This window comes from Octopus bimaculoides, chromosome 1 (assembly GCF_046866305.1).
Source record: "Octopus bimaculoides isolate indiv1 chromosome 1, ASM4686630v1, whole genome shotgun sequence".
Taxonomy (NCBI): domain Eukaryota; kingdom Metazoa; phylum Mollusca; class Cephalopoda; order Octopoda; family Octopodidae; genus Octopus; species Octopus bimaculoides.
In genome coordinates, this window is record NC_142928.1 from 95,864,092 (window position 1) to 95,884,091 (window position 20,000).

At 35.5% G+C, this 20,000-nt stretch overlaps 1 protein-coding gene across 3 annotated transcripts in view; it reads right to left on the reverse strand.

Moving 5' to 3' along the window:
* Positions 1–20,000, reverse strand: part of LOC106876016 (UPAR/Ly6 domain-containing protein bou) — a 69,577-nt gene that overhangs the window by 28,838 nt on the left and 20,739 nt on the right. For 2 of the 3 annotated variants that reach the window (XM_014924386.3, XM_089354307.1), the window contains exon 2: positions 1,003–1,147. In XM_014924386.3, coding sequence (XP_014779872.1) covers positions 1,003–1,069 — 67 coding nt within the window. In that variant the 5' untranslated portion in view covers positions 1,070–1,147. Of the gene's footprint in view, positions 1–1,002; positions 1,148–2,781; positions 3,788–20,000 lie in introns of those variants that run through there. The other variant, XM_089354320.1, reaches the window with a different exon arrangement.

The following is a 20,000-nucleotide window of genomic DNA, read 5'->3' on the forward strand; positions in this document are numbered from 1 at the left end:
ATTCTATCTATTCATGCAATTTAAATACCGCCAATACAACACGCTTATTATCGGCGAGCTGGCAGAATCGTTAGCACGCCAGGCGAAATGTTTAACAGTATTGCAACCCGTCGCAACGTTCTGAGTTCAAATCCCGCCGGGGTCGACTTTGCCTTTCATCTTTTCGGGGTCGATGAAATAATTACCAGTTGGGTACTGGCGTTGACGTACTCAACTGTCCCCCTCCCCACAAATTCCATGCCCTGTGCTTATAGTAGAAAGGATTATCAATCATATAAATAAAAAGGGAAAACTTGGAATTAAAAACAAAAGCATTTAGATTAATATCAATGCCCATACACACTCGCACGCACCAGCGCACACGCAGATATTTACACATATGTATATATGTCTGTATATATACTGGACATACATATGCATGACATAAAAACAAGCATTAATATATGCATATTCATATATTGTTAAATTTCGGGATGGTCCATTTAATTTTTTTTTCCTTTTTGCCAAATAAACACACGTACAATATATTCGTTCTTCACTTGTTTATTATTGTTCTTATTTGATGTCCTATCACACATCCTGTGAGAGCTCTTCAGCGACTTTCCGTCCCACGTGTCTCCTCCTGTTCTGTTTAGTCACTTCTGTCTTTCTATAGTGTGTGTGTGTATATATATATATATATATATATATATATATATATATATATATATATATATATATATACATATACATATACACATACATATACATATATCTATATATATATATACATATACATATGCACATACATACACACACACACACATATATATATATATATATATATATATATATACACATACACACACACACATATACATGCATACATACATACATGCACGCACACACATACGTGCATACATAAATACACACATACATACATACGTACATACATACATACATACATACATACATACACGCATATCTATTTATATGTGTGGGTATTTTTTTTTTTTCACTTACCTTTGGAAACGAAGAATAACAGATATAACATGGCAAAGTATAGTATATGCAATTTGGCTTGTGTCATTGCTGCTACTTTTCAGTTTAATCTTCACCGTGGTAAGTTTTAATTCCCAAAGAACAGCCGTCGTTTGCTTTTTAATATCTGTGGACAGAAAACTTATTCAGTATAAATGGTAAAGGAACAGAGATAGAATGTTTAGAAGGGAGAAAACCCCTCATTTGTATTCCGATTATACGTGAAATAATCTCCACCCATTCCCAAGAAGGAAGCGAGGGAATGAAATTTTAACATTTTTATTTCATTCTCCTATTCTTCACTTCTCTTCCCTTTTTCATCAAATCTCCCCCATCCCTGCTGAATATAGAAGATGGGAGATTCAGTTTACGTGTGTGTGTGTGTGTGTGTGTGTGTGTGTGTGAGTGTGTGTGATAATACGTATTTCTGTACACATGCATATGTACACATGTATACATATATATACATGTGTGTTTACACACACACTCATGTATGTATGTATATAAATATATATATGTACGCATATATATATATATATATATATATATATATATATATATATATATATATATATATATATATATATATATATACATATATATTCTTTTATTCTTTTACTAGTTTGTCATTTGACTGCGGCCATGCCGAAGCACCGCCTTTAGTCGGACAAAACGACCGTAGGACTTATTCTTTGAAAGCCTCGTACTTATTCTATCGGACTTTTTTGCCGAACCGCTTAAGTTACGGGGACGTAAATACACCAACATCGGTCGTCACGCGATGGTGGGGAGACAAACACAGACACATAAATACACACACACACACACACACACACAAAACACACACACACACACAAACACACACACACACACGCACACACACACACACACACATACATATATATATATATAGGCGCAGGAGTGGCAGTGTAGTGAGAAGCTTGCTTCCCAACAACATGGTTCCGGGTTCAATCCCATTGCGTGGCACCTTGGGCGAGTATTTTCTACTATAACCTCGGGCTTGCCAAAGCCTTGTGACTGGATCTGGTAGACGGAATAAAGTTCCTTTCCGTGTGACATAGACGCCGTTTTCCATGCGTATATATATATTTTTTACCCCTGAACAGGTCTCTCGGAGGATTACTCATTTTTGCCAGCTGAGTGGACTGGAGCAATGTGAAATGAATTTTTTAAGCTCAAAAACGCAACGCTTCGCCCGGTCCAAGAACCGAAACCACAATCTTCGAATCATGAAGCCACTATAATACACACACACACACACATGCACACATGCACACATACATACATACATACATACATACATACATACATACATACATACATGCATACATACATACATACGTACTTATATATATATATAAAATAAAGACAAATTTAAATTGCTAATAAGCCACCCACATTATTATACACACACACACACACACACACACACACATATATATCTCACACACAAACGCACGCACACATATACACACACGCATTTATATATATTCACATTCACAATATATGTGTATTTATGAGTGTATTTGTAAATATATGGTGGCGCGTATGCATGATTATTATGAAGTCATTCCACAATTTTCAATTCAATATTAATTTTTTTACGTTTTCATGATATTAATACTATTTATGTAAGAACTAATCTAGAAAAAGCATTTTGGAAGCTGATGCACCTACATTATCGTCGGTATTAAGAAAAAAGAAAAAAACTTTATAATTATTTTTTAAAATTATTATTACTTCAAACAAGGCGGTGAGCTGGCAGAATCGTTAGCACGCCGGGGAAAATGCTTAGCGGCATTTCGTCCGTCTTTACGTTTTGAGTTCTAATCCCGCCGAGGTTGACTTTGCTTTTCACCCTTTTCGAGGTCGATAATTTAAGTACCGATGAAGAAGTGGTGTCGATGTAATCGACTTTCCACCCTCTCTCCCAACATTTCAAGCCTTGTACCTGTGGGAGCAAGGATTACTACTTCAATAATATTTCAAGGCAGCATGTAACCAGGACATCTAATGCAAATAAATATAATTCTGCAGAAGTGTTATTGGTCAGAGAAACTAATGTAATTCAGGATTTGACTGAAGGCGTGCTACAGTGCATATTTCTAGACCTTTAGAAATGTCTTTATGCTTTGTATAATAATTAGGAGCGATATGTTGAAAATTAACAATTTTTAAAGATGTAATAAATTCTTTGAATAGTCTTTTTGAAGGAAAGATTCTGTTATATACAGAACCGATGTTATACCTAAAACTGAAAACATACACACACAAACACAGACACACACACGCACGCACGTCCACACTCATGCACGCAAGCACGCAAGCACGCACACACACACACATACACATGCTTTTTAACGTGTGTGTGTGTATTTGTGTACATATGTGTGCGTGAGTCTATATTTATGTGTACTACACACACACACGCACACACACACACACACACACACACACACACACACACACATATATATATATATATATATATAGGTTTGTGTGTTCATGTCTATATTTATGTGTACTACACACACACGCACACACACACACGCACACACACGCACACACGCACACACACACGCACACACACACATATATCAATATTTGTATGCACTATATATATATGTATAGGTTTGTGTGTTTATGTGTATCCATGGTTGTGTGTTCATGTGTATATGGTCGTGTATATACTTTGTGCGCGAATGCACGTGCGCGCACTCACACACACATACACATACACGCAGACGCTTAGACAGGCGCGCGCGTGTATTGTTCAGATGTGTACGTGCGTGGGTGTGTACGTGCGTAGGAGCGTGCGCGTAATTTATCATTTCAACTTTATCGTGGCTGGTTATGAAGTCGAATTCCATTGGGACGTTCACCCTTCTTTCCCCACACTCTCTCCAACAGCGACACAACTTTGATATTTTAGATTTCATCATAAAATGATACGAGGTGTAATACCAATGTAATCTATTACAAGTAGATATAACTTTAAGAGGCACTTTCGAAGATTTGTTAATGATTTTCTTTGTAATTATTTAAGAAAATACATGTGGGACAGGCAGCATGCATAATACGATATTTCCAACTTTAATCTTGCATAAGATATGTTTACAGGATAGCTGCATGACGAATGTGGAGGCGCAATGGCCTAGTGGTTAGGGCAGCGGACTCGCGGTCATAGGATCGCGGTTTCGATTCCCAGACCGGGCGTTTTGAGTGTTTATTGAGCGAAAACACCTAAAGCTCCACGAGGCTCCAGCAGGGGATGGTGGCGAACCCTGCTTCCATCACAACTTTCTCTCACTCTTTCTTCCTGTCTCTGTTGTGCCTGTAATTCAAAGGGTCAGCCTTGTCACACTGTGTCACGCTGAATATCTCCGAGAACTACGTTAAGGCTGTTCTGTTTATCGGATCAACTGGAACCCTCGACGTCGTAAGCAACGGAGTGCCAACAACAACAACAGCATGACGAATATTAAGAGTAGGATGTATACTACTCAGTGTAAATGTTGCCATCAGGGTCGAGTTTAAGCCAATTAGACAGACTTGTTCAAATTGGGCTCCGCAACAAAGAGGGTCCCGTGCACAGTGAGGAGGCTATGATGAATCTTTAGTATATCATTATGGCTAATGGTGAAGCCTCAAGTCCTCAATGCTTTTTGGCTGCACTGGCTTACTACACAAAGCATAAAACATCAAATCTTCAGTCTTGTAGAGTAGAGGGCCCCACTGACAATTCTCTAATTGGGCCCCGCACCAGCTAGCACCACCCCTGGTTGTTATGTGGTACTATGTTTCTGGCAAGAAGGTATACTCTCAAGGAAGGACCCCTTTGATTATTATTTTATTCTGGCAGACCCCCATAGCCATTCGCTGTTTAAAAACTAGATTTAAAGAAACTTCCAAAATTTTTATTTTGCTTTTCACACATTAACTTGTCTAGGTTGAACTATGTATTAGAGAAAGGAACCTAGTTGTTTATTGCAAAATTAAAGCAAAATTTTTTCTCGGGCCCGTAAAATCCCAAATTTACTATTTTGTTGCGTGGAACCCCCAAAAGTCTTATATGGACCCTCAGGGGCCATATGGTCCCCGGTTGAGAACCATTGCTCTGGAGAATCAATTCTTGGCAAGCCAGAGTAAATGGCCTGGATAGAGATAACTTTTCCTGCATGATTCATACACTACGTAATGACAGAAAGATAGAACATCTGGTAATCCAGCAACCTACCAGAGTTTACTGGACATTTATGATATTGGTTGTAGTTGTTGTTTCTGTTATTATTCCTTTAGCTCCAGGTCGACCGCTTTTCAAGCACGCTCACAAGATAACGCTTTTGTCTTTATATATATATATATATATATATATATATATATATATATATATATATATATATATATATATATGTATATATATGGTCTTTATATATATATATGTATATATATATGTATACATATGTATATATATGGTCTTTCATGTTTTAGTCTTTTGAGTCATTAGACTGCGGCCATGCTGAAGCACCGCCTGGAAGCACTTTAGTCAAGCGAATCGACTCCACTATTTATCACATATACACACACACACACACATACGCACACACACACACACACACACACATACAAACACACACACACATACACACGCACATATGTATATATATATAGCGCTTGTTACTTATACTATCAGTCTTTATTGCTGAACAGCTAAGTTACGAGGACGTAAACACACTAATAACGTTTGTCAAGGGGGGTGGTTGGGAAGCAAGTTTCTTACCACACAGCCACGCTCGTGCCTCATATTTTTATAATACAATGTATCTAGGACTATATTATCAATATAACAGTTCTTAAGACGAGATAATGTGATTGGATTCGACTGTATTATTAACGTGCGCAAAATTCAGTGCTCAGCCTTTAAACCTTGTAGAGTAAAATCACAGAGACGACGGTGTGTCTGGATAAATTCCTCTGGCGTGAAGCAAAGAGCAAGTTGACGTTTTGGGATTAATCCTGACTCGTGATTTTCAGTGTGCGTGTGTGTGTGTGTGTGTATGTGTGTGTGTGTGTGTGTGTGTGTGTGTCTGTGTGTCTGTGTGTGTGTCTGTGTGTGTGTGTGTGTATGTATGTATATACCTTTTTACTGACACAAACCACCCCAAGTTTCCTTAGGAGTATGGTTGCACCAGGAGTGGAGCCTGCGGCTTAATTTGACTCAACACGGGAAAACTCACCCGGTCCGGATACCGGTAGGATTGACAGATCGAATACGCATCTGAAGCGCCACCTCCCAAAATTCCACCCGGAGTGGCGCGCACCATCCTTTCAACTTCGCTAGTACCTCGGACGCTATTACTGGCATAGGATAAAAAGACAGTTTTTTAGTGCCAGAATAAGAAAGAAACTGTGCAAGTCAAATGAATCAACAATCTCATCTGATAATATGAGAATGAATATTGAACTTATGAAGTAATCTCCACTCCAAAACTCATTCTTTACATTTTATTTGACATAACCAAACACAGGTCTGCATAGAACGATAGCATTTTTGAGTTGCATTCCCTGTCACTCATCACTCCTTTGTACAGTTCATAGGCGAGAAGACTGAGAACATAGAAGAGAACATTGTTTTTCGCATAATTGTATCACCCAACTGCACACTCCATAAGCTTATTTTTAGTTTTTGTTCTTTAATTTTTATCCTCAATCCTCCAAACTTATTTTCAGTGAAAAACACGCGAACACAAGTTTAAATAAAAACTATTCGAAATCTTTGAAACATTAAGATATTATGGAACTAGACAAATAGTTTACTCAAGACTGTGAGAAATCTATCTCCAAGTGATATATGTTTACAAATCACCCGAAGCTATAATACAAGGCGTCACTGTTTTGATTTATACGAAATACAATGACGACCTGTGGGTTGGCTATATTACTGAATTCGTCTCCTACATTGCAAACAGATTTTCAGTGGAAAGTCGACAGACATCAGTTTTCGCTAGAAAAGTTCAAATGATTAACCGAGCCAAAGTTTCTAGTTTCTTTTGTAACTTGTCACGATACAGAAAACAAGTGGGAATATTGCTTTAAAACGTGTTTTGTAAGGGAATATAGATGTCTTAGTGGCGTGGCGATAATGATTACATACTAAATAGATACATACAAACATCTATCTATCTATCTATCTATCTATTTATCTATCTATCTATCTATCTATCTCTCTATCTATCTATCTATCTATCTGTCTGTCTGTCTGTCTATACATACATACATACATACATACATACACACACACATATATATACATACGTGCATAAACCACGTATAAATCATCCATACACGCATGCGTGCACACACGTGCAGAATACATATATATATATATATATATATATATATATATATATATATATATATGCATGTGTGTGTTTGGTAGGAGGAGATTATCTCAGTCTTTTAATAGTGCTCCACTTCAAACTGATATAAAGTCACTGTAACCACACATCATTGGTTTGGTTCCTCATTGCCTTTTGAAGCAAGTATACTAATTTCCATATTGTATACTTATTGTCATAAGATCATATATTTCGCTACAGTATCATTGATTAAAAGCCCACTACGTTCTGGCACCTATTATATCGACCACTGTACGAACTTTCTCAACCCAGAAAAAAAAAAAAAAAAAGAAAATCATCACTCCAGAAAGGGAATTCCTTTGTTATTTTGACCAAATCAGCGATTCTGCTTTTACTAAATAAGGGGGCGTACCAAAATATGTCGTTACTTAATGGAGCATATACTATAAACGCATATTTGTATCTTTTCTTAACATGCATTATACCAATTCTCAAGCAAATGTTTGTTCTTTCTTACAAATTGTACGATTAACTTATTAAAAACAAAATACAGGCACACCTCAATATATGTGGTTTCGAGCTACGTAGGTTCGAGCTACGTAGGTTCGAGCTACATATGTGGTTTCGAGCTACCTTAACATATGTGGTTTCGAGCTACATACGACTTTAGGTTGTTTTTTTTAAAAAAGACATAAATGGAAAAAGAAACTTTACGCCGGTCTCAGCGAACGTATTTAAAAGCATAAACGTTTTCAAAAAAAAAAAAAACGCACACTAACACTGATGTAGAAAATCAAAATACTCGTGAAAACATATATAAATCATTTATTAAAACAGATATAAACTAATAAAGTTTTCAAAAATATATGTTCGTGCTACGTCGCTTTTCGAGTTAAGTCACATGTCTAGGAATCAATTAACGACGTCAGTTGAGGTATACCTATATTTTCTTTTAATGTTAACATACTGTCTTTACTTAATTAGCTTTACCGCCAACTCTACAATTAATCAGAAATCAATCACGAATGGAATTTATTTTATTTTATTCTCACCACTTAATTTTCCCGTCCATCAAGATCGTAAGCTCTTATGTTACCTGAAAGATATCAAATACTCTGATTTATATGATATCAGGAATGTTTCACCAAAATTACTCTAAAACGATGCACCTTCATTTAAAACTTTTACCAGACATTTAATACAATTCTATAATCGCATTCAAGAAACCTCTCTTACTACAGCTTTTAAAGGCAATGGAAACAGTTATTCATAAACATCCACGAGAAACTTAAAATCTTCCATCTCTTCTCGTTCTCTCTCACTCTTTCTGGCTCTCCCTCTTTCTCTCTCTCTCCCTTTTTCTCTCTCTCCCTCTGGATCTTTTTTAAAACGGGGGCCACATTTTTCATTAATGTTTTACGTAGTGTTTTTGGTACGGAAAGACTTTCAAACTTCGTATACTTATCTATTTTGTGTTATAGAACAGAAAAATATTTTTGTATTCGAATTTATTTCATGTAAAAAATTGTCTTATTTCGATAATTTCAACCAATCACTGACAAGTATTCAGTTGTTTATATTTACTCCTTTGGCTGATTAAGCGGTGTAAAGCGTATTTAATTTCCATAGCTTCGTTTTGCTTTTTTCTTTTTAAATTTGCTGTTTTACCCTTACCCTAACCCTAACCCTAACCCTAACCCTATCACCGATAGAATTGTTTCAGAATCGTTTGTTTATGTAGTCGGCACTTAATGTATATCGGCTGAATGGACGTCAGTGATTGGTTGAAATTACAGAAATACGACAACTTTAACATGGAATAACTTAGGAATTTCTTTTTTTTTTAAGAAGACTAAGAGAAAAAGATGTTTTATATGACACATTCTACCAGTGTTCCAAGTTTCAAAGTGTTTCGTTAATGAAAAATGTGACCCCCGTTTTAAAAATGATCCCTCCCTCTTTCTCTCTTTCTCTTTCTCTGTCTTTTTTTCTTTCACTCCCTCTCTCTCTTTCTTTTTCTCTCTTCCTTTCTGTTCATCTCGCTCTCCCTCTCTTATTTCTGTAATGATTATCACCGATGCTTCAAAGTCGCCCAATTGACACCGACCTAATCGAAGAAAAGAGAGCCTCGCTCATAACTTTTTCATAACCTTGAAGACTAAAAGGAAGAAGAAATCATAGTTCACTGATTGTTACTGCAGGAAGAAGCTCATCAAGCTAGCCCGTTTCAAACCAGAAAACTTGTCGGAATGCTTGCAGCGAGCACGACGGAGTGGTATAGCCCCTGATATAAGTAGTCCAACTCTGTAATAATGATAGATTCTTCACTGACTTGTACTAAGTTCAATTTGCCCAGTACTAATGTAATAGACCGTGTGGCACACGTCCATGTGATTGATAGTCAAATAAAAGAAATTAATGTTTAAGAGAAGTGGTGTTTATGATATTTCAAACCCTAACCAACAGATTATATAATTAATGTTCAACTCCTGTTTGATCAATGTATTAAGTTAAAACATGACCCAGGGGGAATTCTAGAGAACTAGAGGCTAAGGGGGGAAAGGAAGAAGAAAATTTAATGCAGGATTCTTAGGTGAATCACAATAATGTTGACGAGGCGTGGAGATGCAGGAATGTCGGGTGGATTTGGGTAGGAGCACAGAACTTGCTAAATAAGAGAAACGGGTAAGGTAGGTGTCTTAGAACATTTGACGTTGTTTGGCATAGAATGAAGACTAAATGCTTTGCGAGCTTATTGTAAATGCAGATTTAGTTGGGATGAAATATACCACTAATGCAGATAATTACTTTTAAGGTATCCTTACTTTATGGTATCCTATTATATTTATGAAACTTGTCTGTTCTGTTATCATTGTGGCGAAGTAAGTAAATTCTAAGGGAGTCAAATCTGCAATGCGAGTTCGTTTCCTATTTAAAACCATTTCGCCTTCGTTTTACTTAGATACTCCTTTGTTAAGAGTATGAGTTCAGACTGAGGCTCGACGAGCCAACTGAAACTGTTAATGTCATTAAGGAAACTATGAACATGACAGCTTGTAATTTTTCCCCTATAAACAAATTGGATCATTATTTATTTATTTATTTATTTATTTTTGCGGGACATCACTTCAGAGAAAGAAACTCAAGCAATTCGATTTCGATTTTAAACGAACACTAAATCATTGTAACAATTTACCTGTGAGAAATAGTTGACGAGTCTCTCTTGAAATCATACCCAGTCTTCAAAATGGGAAGCAGTGCACTGGGTACTGTATTCCTGAATACCCTCAAAAAGACAGGACGACATTTGTTCATAGTTGTGTTTTATCAGGGCTTGTGTAAGTCTAAGCAACGAGTCAACATAAATCCTATTAAAATTCAAAAGAAACTGATTTTATAAAGCATGATAGAATCAATTTCCGTTCATTTCTTAATCAGATACATCTGTCAAAGAGTTAATTATTCTTAATGATTACATTACAGTGTCTCTTAAAGCTATTCATCCCGATGGGATTTGAGTTAAACACAACAAAGCAACCAACGAAACACTTGACAGAGATCTCCCTCTATTTCTAACATGGAATCGTTCCTAACATGGCACCAATTCATAGAAGTATGGAATGAGCCACTGGAAGTGAAATTAACTTTATCATATCCACAGCAAAGAGCCAGAAGCTGGACACGACCCGACGATCTGTTAATTAATACGATGATGATGTCATAACTTGCCTAGATAAGATTTCGCTTTAAAGACATATGAGTTTATAATTCAAATCCTTGACCGCAATTGCAAACCATAACATCTTCTAAATAGAAGGTTAATCTTTAGTTAATCTTTTTTCCTCTTGAACATAGTTTCTACTGCGGCATAATGAATTAATATTTGTTTGAAGAAACTTCTTTTGAAATGGAAAGGTTCCCATGCCTTCAAATCACAGGCCAATCGTATTGTTTAAAAGCGAATGTTTGTATAAAAGGAATTAAGAATCTCAACTATTCAAAGTGATGACACATATGTGTCACGTAGACATAGCGCAACTGTCTGGCGTTATCTGATAGACGACACTTGTCAATAATGGATGCCAATAGGGAAAAGACTGCACAGAATAATACTGAAACAACATAGAATATTTCAAGGCTAAACGAAAACATGAGTCATACACGAATCATAAAGCAATTTTTATTTAATACTTTTAGTGCTTTATACAGGTTTAGTCTTCCCACCCCTAACTATGTTTATTTATGTTATAGCTTTACATAATGGAAATCCTATGGAATTTATTAACCCGTGTTTTATTAACCCGTGTTTGGACCTACTTACTATTGATCAGTACTTGAAATTAGAGAAAACAGTTCATCTATGGAATGAGTAGAGAACCAATCAGTATCAAATCTAATGTTTGGATATTTCATTTCATTTCAAAGTTTCAGCTCAGAGCTGCGGCCATGCTGATGCACCTGCTTTCCAAATATTGTTCTAGCTTAACTTTACAACAGAGAACGGCGCTCAACTATTTCTACTAGCACATTGCCCTTGTGCTGTGTACGTGACAGTGTTGTGTAAGTTAACGAGTATTTTCTCGGTTTTTCAAGATCAATTTAAATTACTTCGAAAACCTGCAATAATTTCATACATTAACTACAGAAGAAATTTCTCTGAACTCCTTGACGCCTTGAGGGTAAATAAGCTCCAAACATAGCGTAACCCCTTGTGGTGATAGCTGAAAATTAGAAAAAATTATTGCCTTTAATTAATTGTCTGAAAAATATACTAAATATATACTATATTCTCTCTTCCTTGCGACGCTTTGTGTCCTTGAGCAAGACACTTTATTTCACGTTACTCCAGTCCACTCAGCTAACAAAAATGAGTAGTACCTGTATTTCAAAAGACCAGCCTTGTCACATTCTGTGTCATGCTGAATCTCCCTAAGAATCACTTTTAAGAGCACGCGTGTCTGTGGAGTGCTCAGCAACTTTCACGTTAATTTCACGAGCAGGCTGTTTTGTTGATCGGATTAACTGGAACTCATGTAGTTGTAAGCGACAGAATGCCAGCCATTCTTCTTAATGACAAGAGAGGTCTCATACTTTAAAAGAAATATTGAGAAGAAAATTGTAACGTTACTGTTTTTCTCCAGTCCCTTTAAGGTATAAATTAAAGGAAATGTCTTCAAATGAGACTCGAGATTGCAGTGGGAATGTAGTTCAATAGGATCTTAGCTTTTGCTTTATGCCACCTACCACAATCATTCCAATTATAAACCAAGCTAACAAGGAAGCCTCTACATGATCGTTCGACCTGCTATAAATGATAAACGAATCTCTCTCAAATCGCAGCTTGTCTTAAGAAAGAAAACAAAAGAAAGCCCACATAAGACAATGTAATCCCTTAATACAAAAATACGAGAATGCTCACGGTTGCACTTTATTTCATAATAGGGTTGTCTGTCAAGGTTAAACCGGAGCTAAGCAAGAGAAACAACAGTCTCTTCATTCGAGAAAACAATATTAAATTTGTAAAGACGAATCAGTCGACCAAAGTATTGCTTGTGAGTATATTTTTCATCATGAAGTGCTAAATGACAAAAGCGACACCAGCAATTGAGTTCAAGCCGGAGACAACCGAAAGCTTAATGTTCAACCGTTTATCGTAGTTCCCTCATTTATTTTCAAATATTATCTCTTCGAAACTGTAACTATAATAAATTTGGAATTACAGTACATTTAATACTGCGTGTTCAGAAGTAAATACATATATTTTGTGCGTTTGATTTAAAATCTGAAAACTGAAGGAAATTTCTTTCCACTGAACCTAACAGAAATTTTGATATATAATATTATTTGTGCAACTTACTTCTCAAATCAAAAATGCTAAATTTTGTTCCCTTTCCCGAAAAATCTATCTATCTATCTATCTATCTATCTGTCTATAAATACACACGCATATAAATATATATATATACATATATATGTATGTATATATATGCATGTTTGTATATATATATATATATATATATATATATATATATATATATATATATATATATGTGTGTGTATATATATATATCTATGTATATATATATATATATATATATATATATATATATATATATATATATATATATATATATATATATATATATATATGTGTGTGTGTATATACGTGTGTATGTGTATACATACATGCACACACACGTACACACGAAAACCTCCTCCTCATCATCATCATCATCATTCATCCTTTAACTTGACAAACTGTGTCAGTAAGCGTTCCGATAATGGTATTTTTATCATAGGTACACAGGAACTAAAAATATAACCAAATATGAAAACTCGAACATCATCATGATTATATCCGCTATTCCCATTTACACCATATCCCATGATCGTTAATAGGATATCTTTAACAAGACAAGATAAACATCGTTACTGATTCTCGTAACTTCTTACAATAATATTTCTTTAATGTTTTATAAACTCTACATTACCTGGAACAAGCTATCCGAAAAGCAAAAATGCCGTCGATGAATTCACTATTAAAGAATGTCTACGTTACGCTAGTTAATACTATCAGGAAGTAAGTTTTTCTACTCTACTACCAGAGACTGCGTCACAGTTTCAATTCTGATTTAAAGCCGATCCATTTTACTCATAATGGTAATTGTGGAAATGTGAGAACGTCACATTATCCAACCTTAAAAACACGGTGAAGTGGTGCCTGAACAAAACAATGTGCTCATCGCCCTGTCTCTTATTAATCTTAATTAATTGGAACACAGGTACATCACCCTTGATTTGGTTTAAGAATTGTTCAATAACTATTCCTCCTCTGGATTAAGGCATAAGTTCCATTATTGGAAATTATTATGCTTTCCATTTAAAGTGTTTTCGTGCTTACTGAACTAATATTAATGTGATGCATAAGGCGGCGAGCTGGCAGAATCGTTAGCACGCCGGGCAAAATGCTTAGCGGTATTTCGTCTGCCGTTACGTTCTGAATTCAAATTCCGCCGAGGTCAACTTTGCGTTTCATCCTTTCGGGGTCGATAAATTAAGTACCAGTTACGCACTGGGGTCGATGTAATCGACTTAATCCCTTTGTCTGTCCTTGTTTGCACCCTCTATGTTTAGCCCCTTGTGGGCAATAAAGAAATAAGAATCGTTAGCCCGCCTAGCAAAAAGCTGAACGGCATTCCGTCCGTCTTTATGGTCTGAGTTCAAATTTGATTGATATTGCCGTTCATCCTTTCGGGGTCGATAAAATAAGCACCAGTTGAGCACTGCGATCTGTTAAATTGACTTACCTTCCACCGGAATTACTGGCCTTGTGCCAAAATTTGAAACCAATATTTATGTGATGCTTGCGGCGCTATGAGAAAAGTAAGCTATCTTGCCAAGCAACGCGAATCACGAGGCAGTTTCCGCTCCCAGTTGAAGTTATTTCATTTCACTTACACCCTTAAGTCTTCGGGAAAAATTGATTTCTTATTTTCCTATTTATATCATATCATATTTACAAGCATCGATCTTTCGAGATCGTCAACAATACGCATTGCATAGAGCAAAATTAAAACTTTATTTAAGCTACAATGATTCAATTATAGGAATGGGGAAATAATATCACATGGTATCCATGTCATTCTTAATAGTATTATAGATGCGCAAGAAAAGAAATGGTGGCTACAAACGAGAAATGAAACCGGATCATGGACTGCACGCTTCGAGTGCTATCTTTTTTTATATCAGGCGCTAACCTCAAACGGGAATAATAAATATTAGTTTAATTGACATAAATGGATATTAGTCTCATAATATTTCTTTTAGGTATCCTTTAAAAGACTGGGTAAGAGAGGGAGAGAGAGAGAGAGGGAGAGAGAGAGAGAGAGAGAGAGAGAGAGAGAGGGAGAGAGAGAGAGAGAGAGAGAGAGAGAGAGAGAGAGAGAGAGTGAACACTATTGCATTTCAGTTCTATAAATATCAATTATATACCAATATATCAGACTATATATTGGTTTGCAGTACCTTCTATTTCCAAGTGAACTTTTATCATATTATAATACACAATATCATTGATAAAAAAATTCAAGCTTATTTTTCTGGAATATCTTATCTAAACAGAAGAACACTGGAACTTAATATATAGACGTATCTAAATATATACTTTAAAATATTGGATTTATCATCTATCAGCCAAACCTACATGTATCAGCATAAACATGAAACAGATACATGGAATATTATATGATATTTTTATAGGGAGTAAGATAAACAATTACACTCAAGAAAAAGAATCCCTGTCTTATAATTTCAACTTGAAAGATGGTAAAATACATCGTATTTAATGCATTAACAAAAGACTAGATATGAATCCCACATTCTATTTTTAGTAATTACGATGAGAGTTATACTTCAGAACTTCGTCACTTCCGGAAATATTCTTAGTCATATTTCAAAGAACCTGTGCAATCTTTATATATTCATGCATATATAATACATTCATACATACATTACATGCATGCATGTACGTATGTATGGTGTTTTTTTTTCTTAGGACTTTTCCGTTTTCCTTTACGAGGAAGAGCCATGCTTGAAGCGTTAAAAAACTCCCTCTTCTTACCGAGCATCAAACTAATACATTTTATATGCATGTCCTCTAGTTGTTTGTTATTGTCATTTTAATGTTCGATTTTTCGATTTGACTATGTATGTATGTATGTATGTATGTATACATACGTTCATATACATGTATATGTACATATATAAATGTAAACATATTGCATATGTATAGACATGCATGTATCTACGTATATTATAGTTGGCGTCATATGAAATTATAAACTACAAGAGAACATAAAATAATTATTTTAGATAAAGCTATGAATAATAAATAATGTGCAAATACTTGGTTAAAAATACTCTTTGGATAAAGAGTGGACTCGAACGTGAAATAAGGTGTCTTGCTCAGAGACACAACGCGTCGCCGGAAATTGAACTCACGACCTTACCATCATTAGGCGAATACCCTAACCACTAAGTCACATGCCTTCGCTGTAGAGTGCTCAGCCGCTTGCACGTTAATTTCATGAGCAGGCTGTTCTCTTGATCGGATCAACTGGAACCCTCGTCGTTGTAACTGACGAAGTGTTCATATATATATATATATATATACATATATATATATAAACAATATATGAGTATATGCATATATATGTACATGTATGTACATACCTTCATCTACATGTACATATAGATACATATCTGGGTACATGACGTTGCAAAAAAAACATGGACAAAATGGTAAACAAGGACAAAAACAAGCAGGCCACATAGAGGACATATCCTTCATCAGCTGCCACCATTAAAACACTGGCGTTTCGAAGAGTTAGGGCATATATATACATATATATATATATATATATATATATATATATATATATATATATATATATATATATATAGATAGATATATATATATCTATATATATATATATATATATATATATATATATATATATATATATATATATAAATATATATATATATATATATATATATATATATATATATATATATATATATATATATATATATATATATAGAGAGAGAGAGAGAGAGAGAGAGAGAGAGAGAGAGAGAGAGAGAGAGAGAGAGAGAGAGAGAGAGAGAGATAGGTATGTATGTATGTGTGTATGTATGTATGTATGTATGTTTGTGTGTGTATGTATATATATATTCGTGCCATAAAATTGACTGATTTCTTTATCAATATATTTCATTCTTTCTACATTAAAATATCACACAGCAGCAACAATCAACACCACCCTACCTTTATTGAGTTAACTTGGCGAATTTTTAAAACTGTAATCAGTTCTGTACCAGTTACGTATTGCAAGAAATGTATAATTATTTTTCTATAATATGAAAACTATGAACGTTGTCTCTTCTGAAATCAAACTATAAAAATACCCTCAACATCGCTTATAAATAGGAGGTATTGTGTCTGTGTGGTGGGGATAGTTGCATAGTCACAATGTTTTCTATACCGTATCTATATTCTTCCTAATTTCGGTACAAGGCCAGCAATTTTTAGAGGAGGGAGAAATTGATTACATCGACACCAGTACTCACTGGTACTTATTTTATCGACCACAAAAGGATATAAGGCATAGTTTACCTAGGTGGAATGAATTCAGAACGTAAAGAATCAGAAGAAATGTAGCTAAGTATTTTGTCCGATGCAGTAATGATTCTTATTTCTTTATTACCCACAAGGGGCTAAACATAGAGGGACAAACAAGGACAGACAAAGGGATTAAGTCGATTACATCGACTTCAGTGCGTAACAGGTACTTAATTTATCGACCCCGAAAGGATGAAAGACAAAGTCGACCTCGGCGGAATTTGAGCTCCCAACGTAACGGCAGACGAAATACTGCTAAGCATTTCGCCCGACGTGCTAATGATTCAACCAACTCCCCGCGGTAATGATGCAGTAATGATGCGGTAATGATTCTGCCAGCTCGCCGCCTAATACAGTAATTATATTATCATGAAGAAGACAACTGGAGTAATTTCAAGTATATTACTAGTTTATATATATATCAAAAATATTGTTACAATGTTAGACTCAAGCACACGCACATACATATGTGCACACTCAAAGTAGTGTGTGTGTGTGTGTGTGTGTGCGTGCGTGTGTGTGTGTGTGTGTGTGTGTGTGTGTGTGTGTGTGTGTGTGTGTGTGTGTGTGTGTGTGTGTATGTAGAAGAGAGAGAGAAAAGTGAATTCAATCGGTACCACTTAAAGATGTATTATTGTAATCTACCTGAGGCAACCCAGCTCATCAATCTATGCGACACTAATTGAACTCAATACTAAACAAAATATTTATCTATGATAGAATGAGCTAAGGTGGAAAGCTGGCAGAATCGTTATCACGCCGTGTGAAATGCTTGTCGGCATTTCATCCGTCCTTACGTTCTAAGTTCAAATTCCGCCGAGGTCGACTTTACCTTTCATCTTATTGGGGTCGATAAAATAAGTACCAGTTGAGTTCTGGGGTCAATGTAATAGACTTACCTTGCGGGCCTTGTGCCAAAATTTGAAACCAGTTATGGAAAGAAGTACTGCTTCTATTAGCGATGAACTGTCCTATCGCATAGCATCTATTTAAAGCTACGTAGACTGGGCCATGGGGAGTTTATTGTATTCGCAACGAATATGATGCTTGGTTTATAACAAGAGGGAGGGATTGGATTTTAACGCAAGGCGAAGATGAACACAGATCCTTCATGTACAGATAATTTTTTGAGAGTTAGCAAATATGCAACTTAACCAATGGAAAATTATTTGAAGTCTTAGCTTGGAATTGTAATCATGTTTGTTATTTCAAGTGTGAAATTTGAGGCTATCTGCTGAGAAAAGAATAAGGGTTTAAAATTTAAGCTATTGTAGACAAAGATCTGTTTATAGTGAGAAACTTAAAACTACTTCAGTTGTACTCTAGCATAACCAGAATTGGAAAAGTTACAAACATACAAAAAGGACAAAGAATCCTTTTAGTAAAGACCTCCCTGTTCAACTGACAATATAAGAGCAACAATTTTCGTTTCCCATGGTTCATATCAAATATTAATTTAGGCCAAACAAGAATCCGTGAAAGACGACACTGGAAAATGCATCAAGATTTTAACTTCTTTATGACTGTGAAATTTCTTCTTGAAGATTACATTTTGTTCAACAAATAGGAAATCGGAGATGTATAGAAAACGGCCCTTGTAAGTCTGGAAGGAAAATATCAGAGGTGAAAGTAAGTATAAAGTCGATTTCTTTGGAGAGAGGCACTGTCGACCGAATTGACACTGGTAACATTGATTCCATGCAATGGAAAAATAAAATCAGTTTCAGCAGATTTCGAATTTAATACAACGAGGCATAAAGCTTTTAGGTAACATACAGCTCTTAATTTGTCTCGCCCACTCTTTCTATTATTTTAAATTATCATATTTTTCCGGCTTACAAGTCGAATTTTTCAGACCAAAATTTACAACCAAGAAAGGTGGGTCAATTTATATGCCAAGATGACTTTGGAGGACTAAAAATTATTCTATGTGAAATGCATCAGGTTTTGGAAAGACAGTGATGATGTTTAAATATTTACACTACATGTTTACACTATATATTATGTCGTCTTGTATGACGGAAAATATGGTACTTTTTACTTATTAACAATGGAGTATGTGGGTATCTAAAGCCTCGGGTATTTAAATACTCTTGCTTCCCATGGTTAAAACATTGGTTCATAGTAGAGGCTCTCTTAGAACCGAAGACTATGAGAGAAACCAGTAAAAGAAGCAACGCTAAATGTTAACATTGAGGTCGAATATTTGCTAGGAATTCTCAGCATTTTTCAGCTAGCCACAGCAAGGGCCACAATTCATGTCTGCCTTGACCTGCTCTTGTCAGCAAGGAATATCAGTGCCTCTCCAAGAGAGAGTGCAGAAGCTAGCAACGTTTAGATAAAGAACATTTAAAAACAGCTTTCATGATTATGAACATCTATGAAGGCATCCACGATCACTACCGTTGATTTTGTTT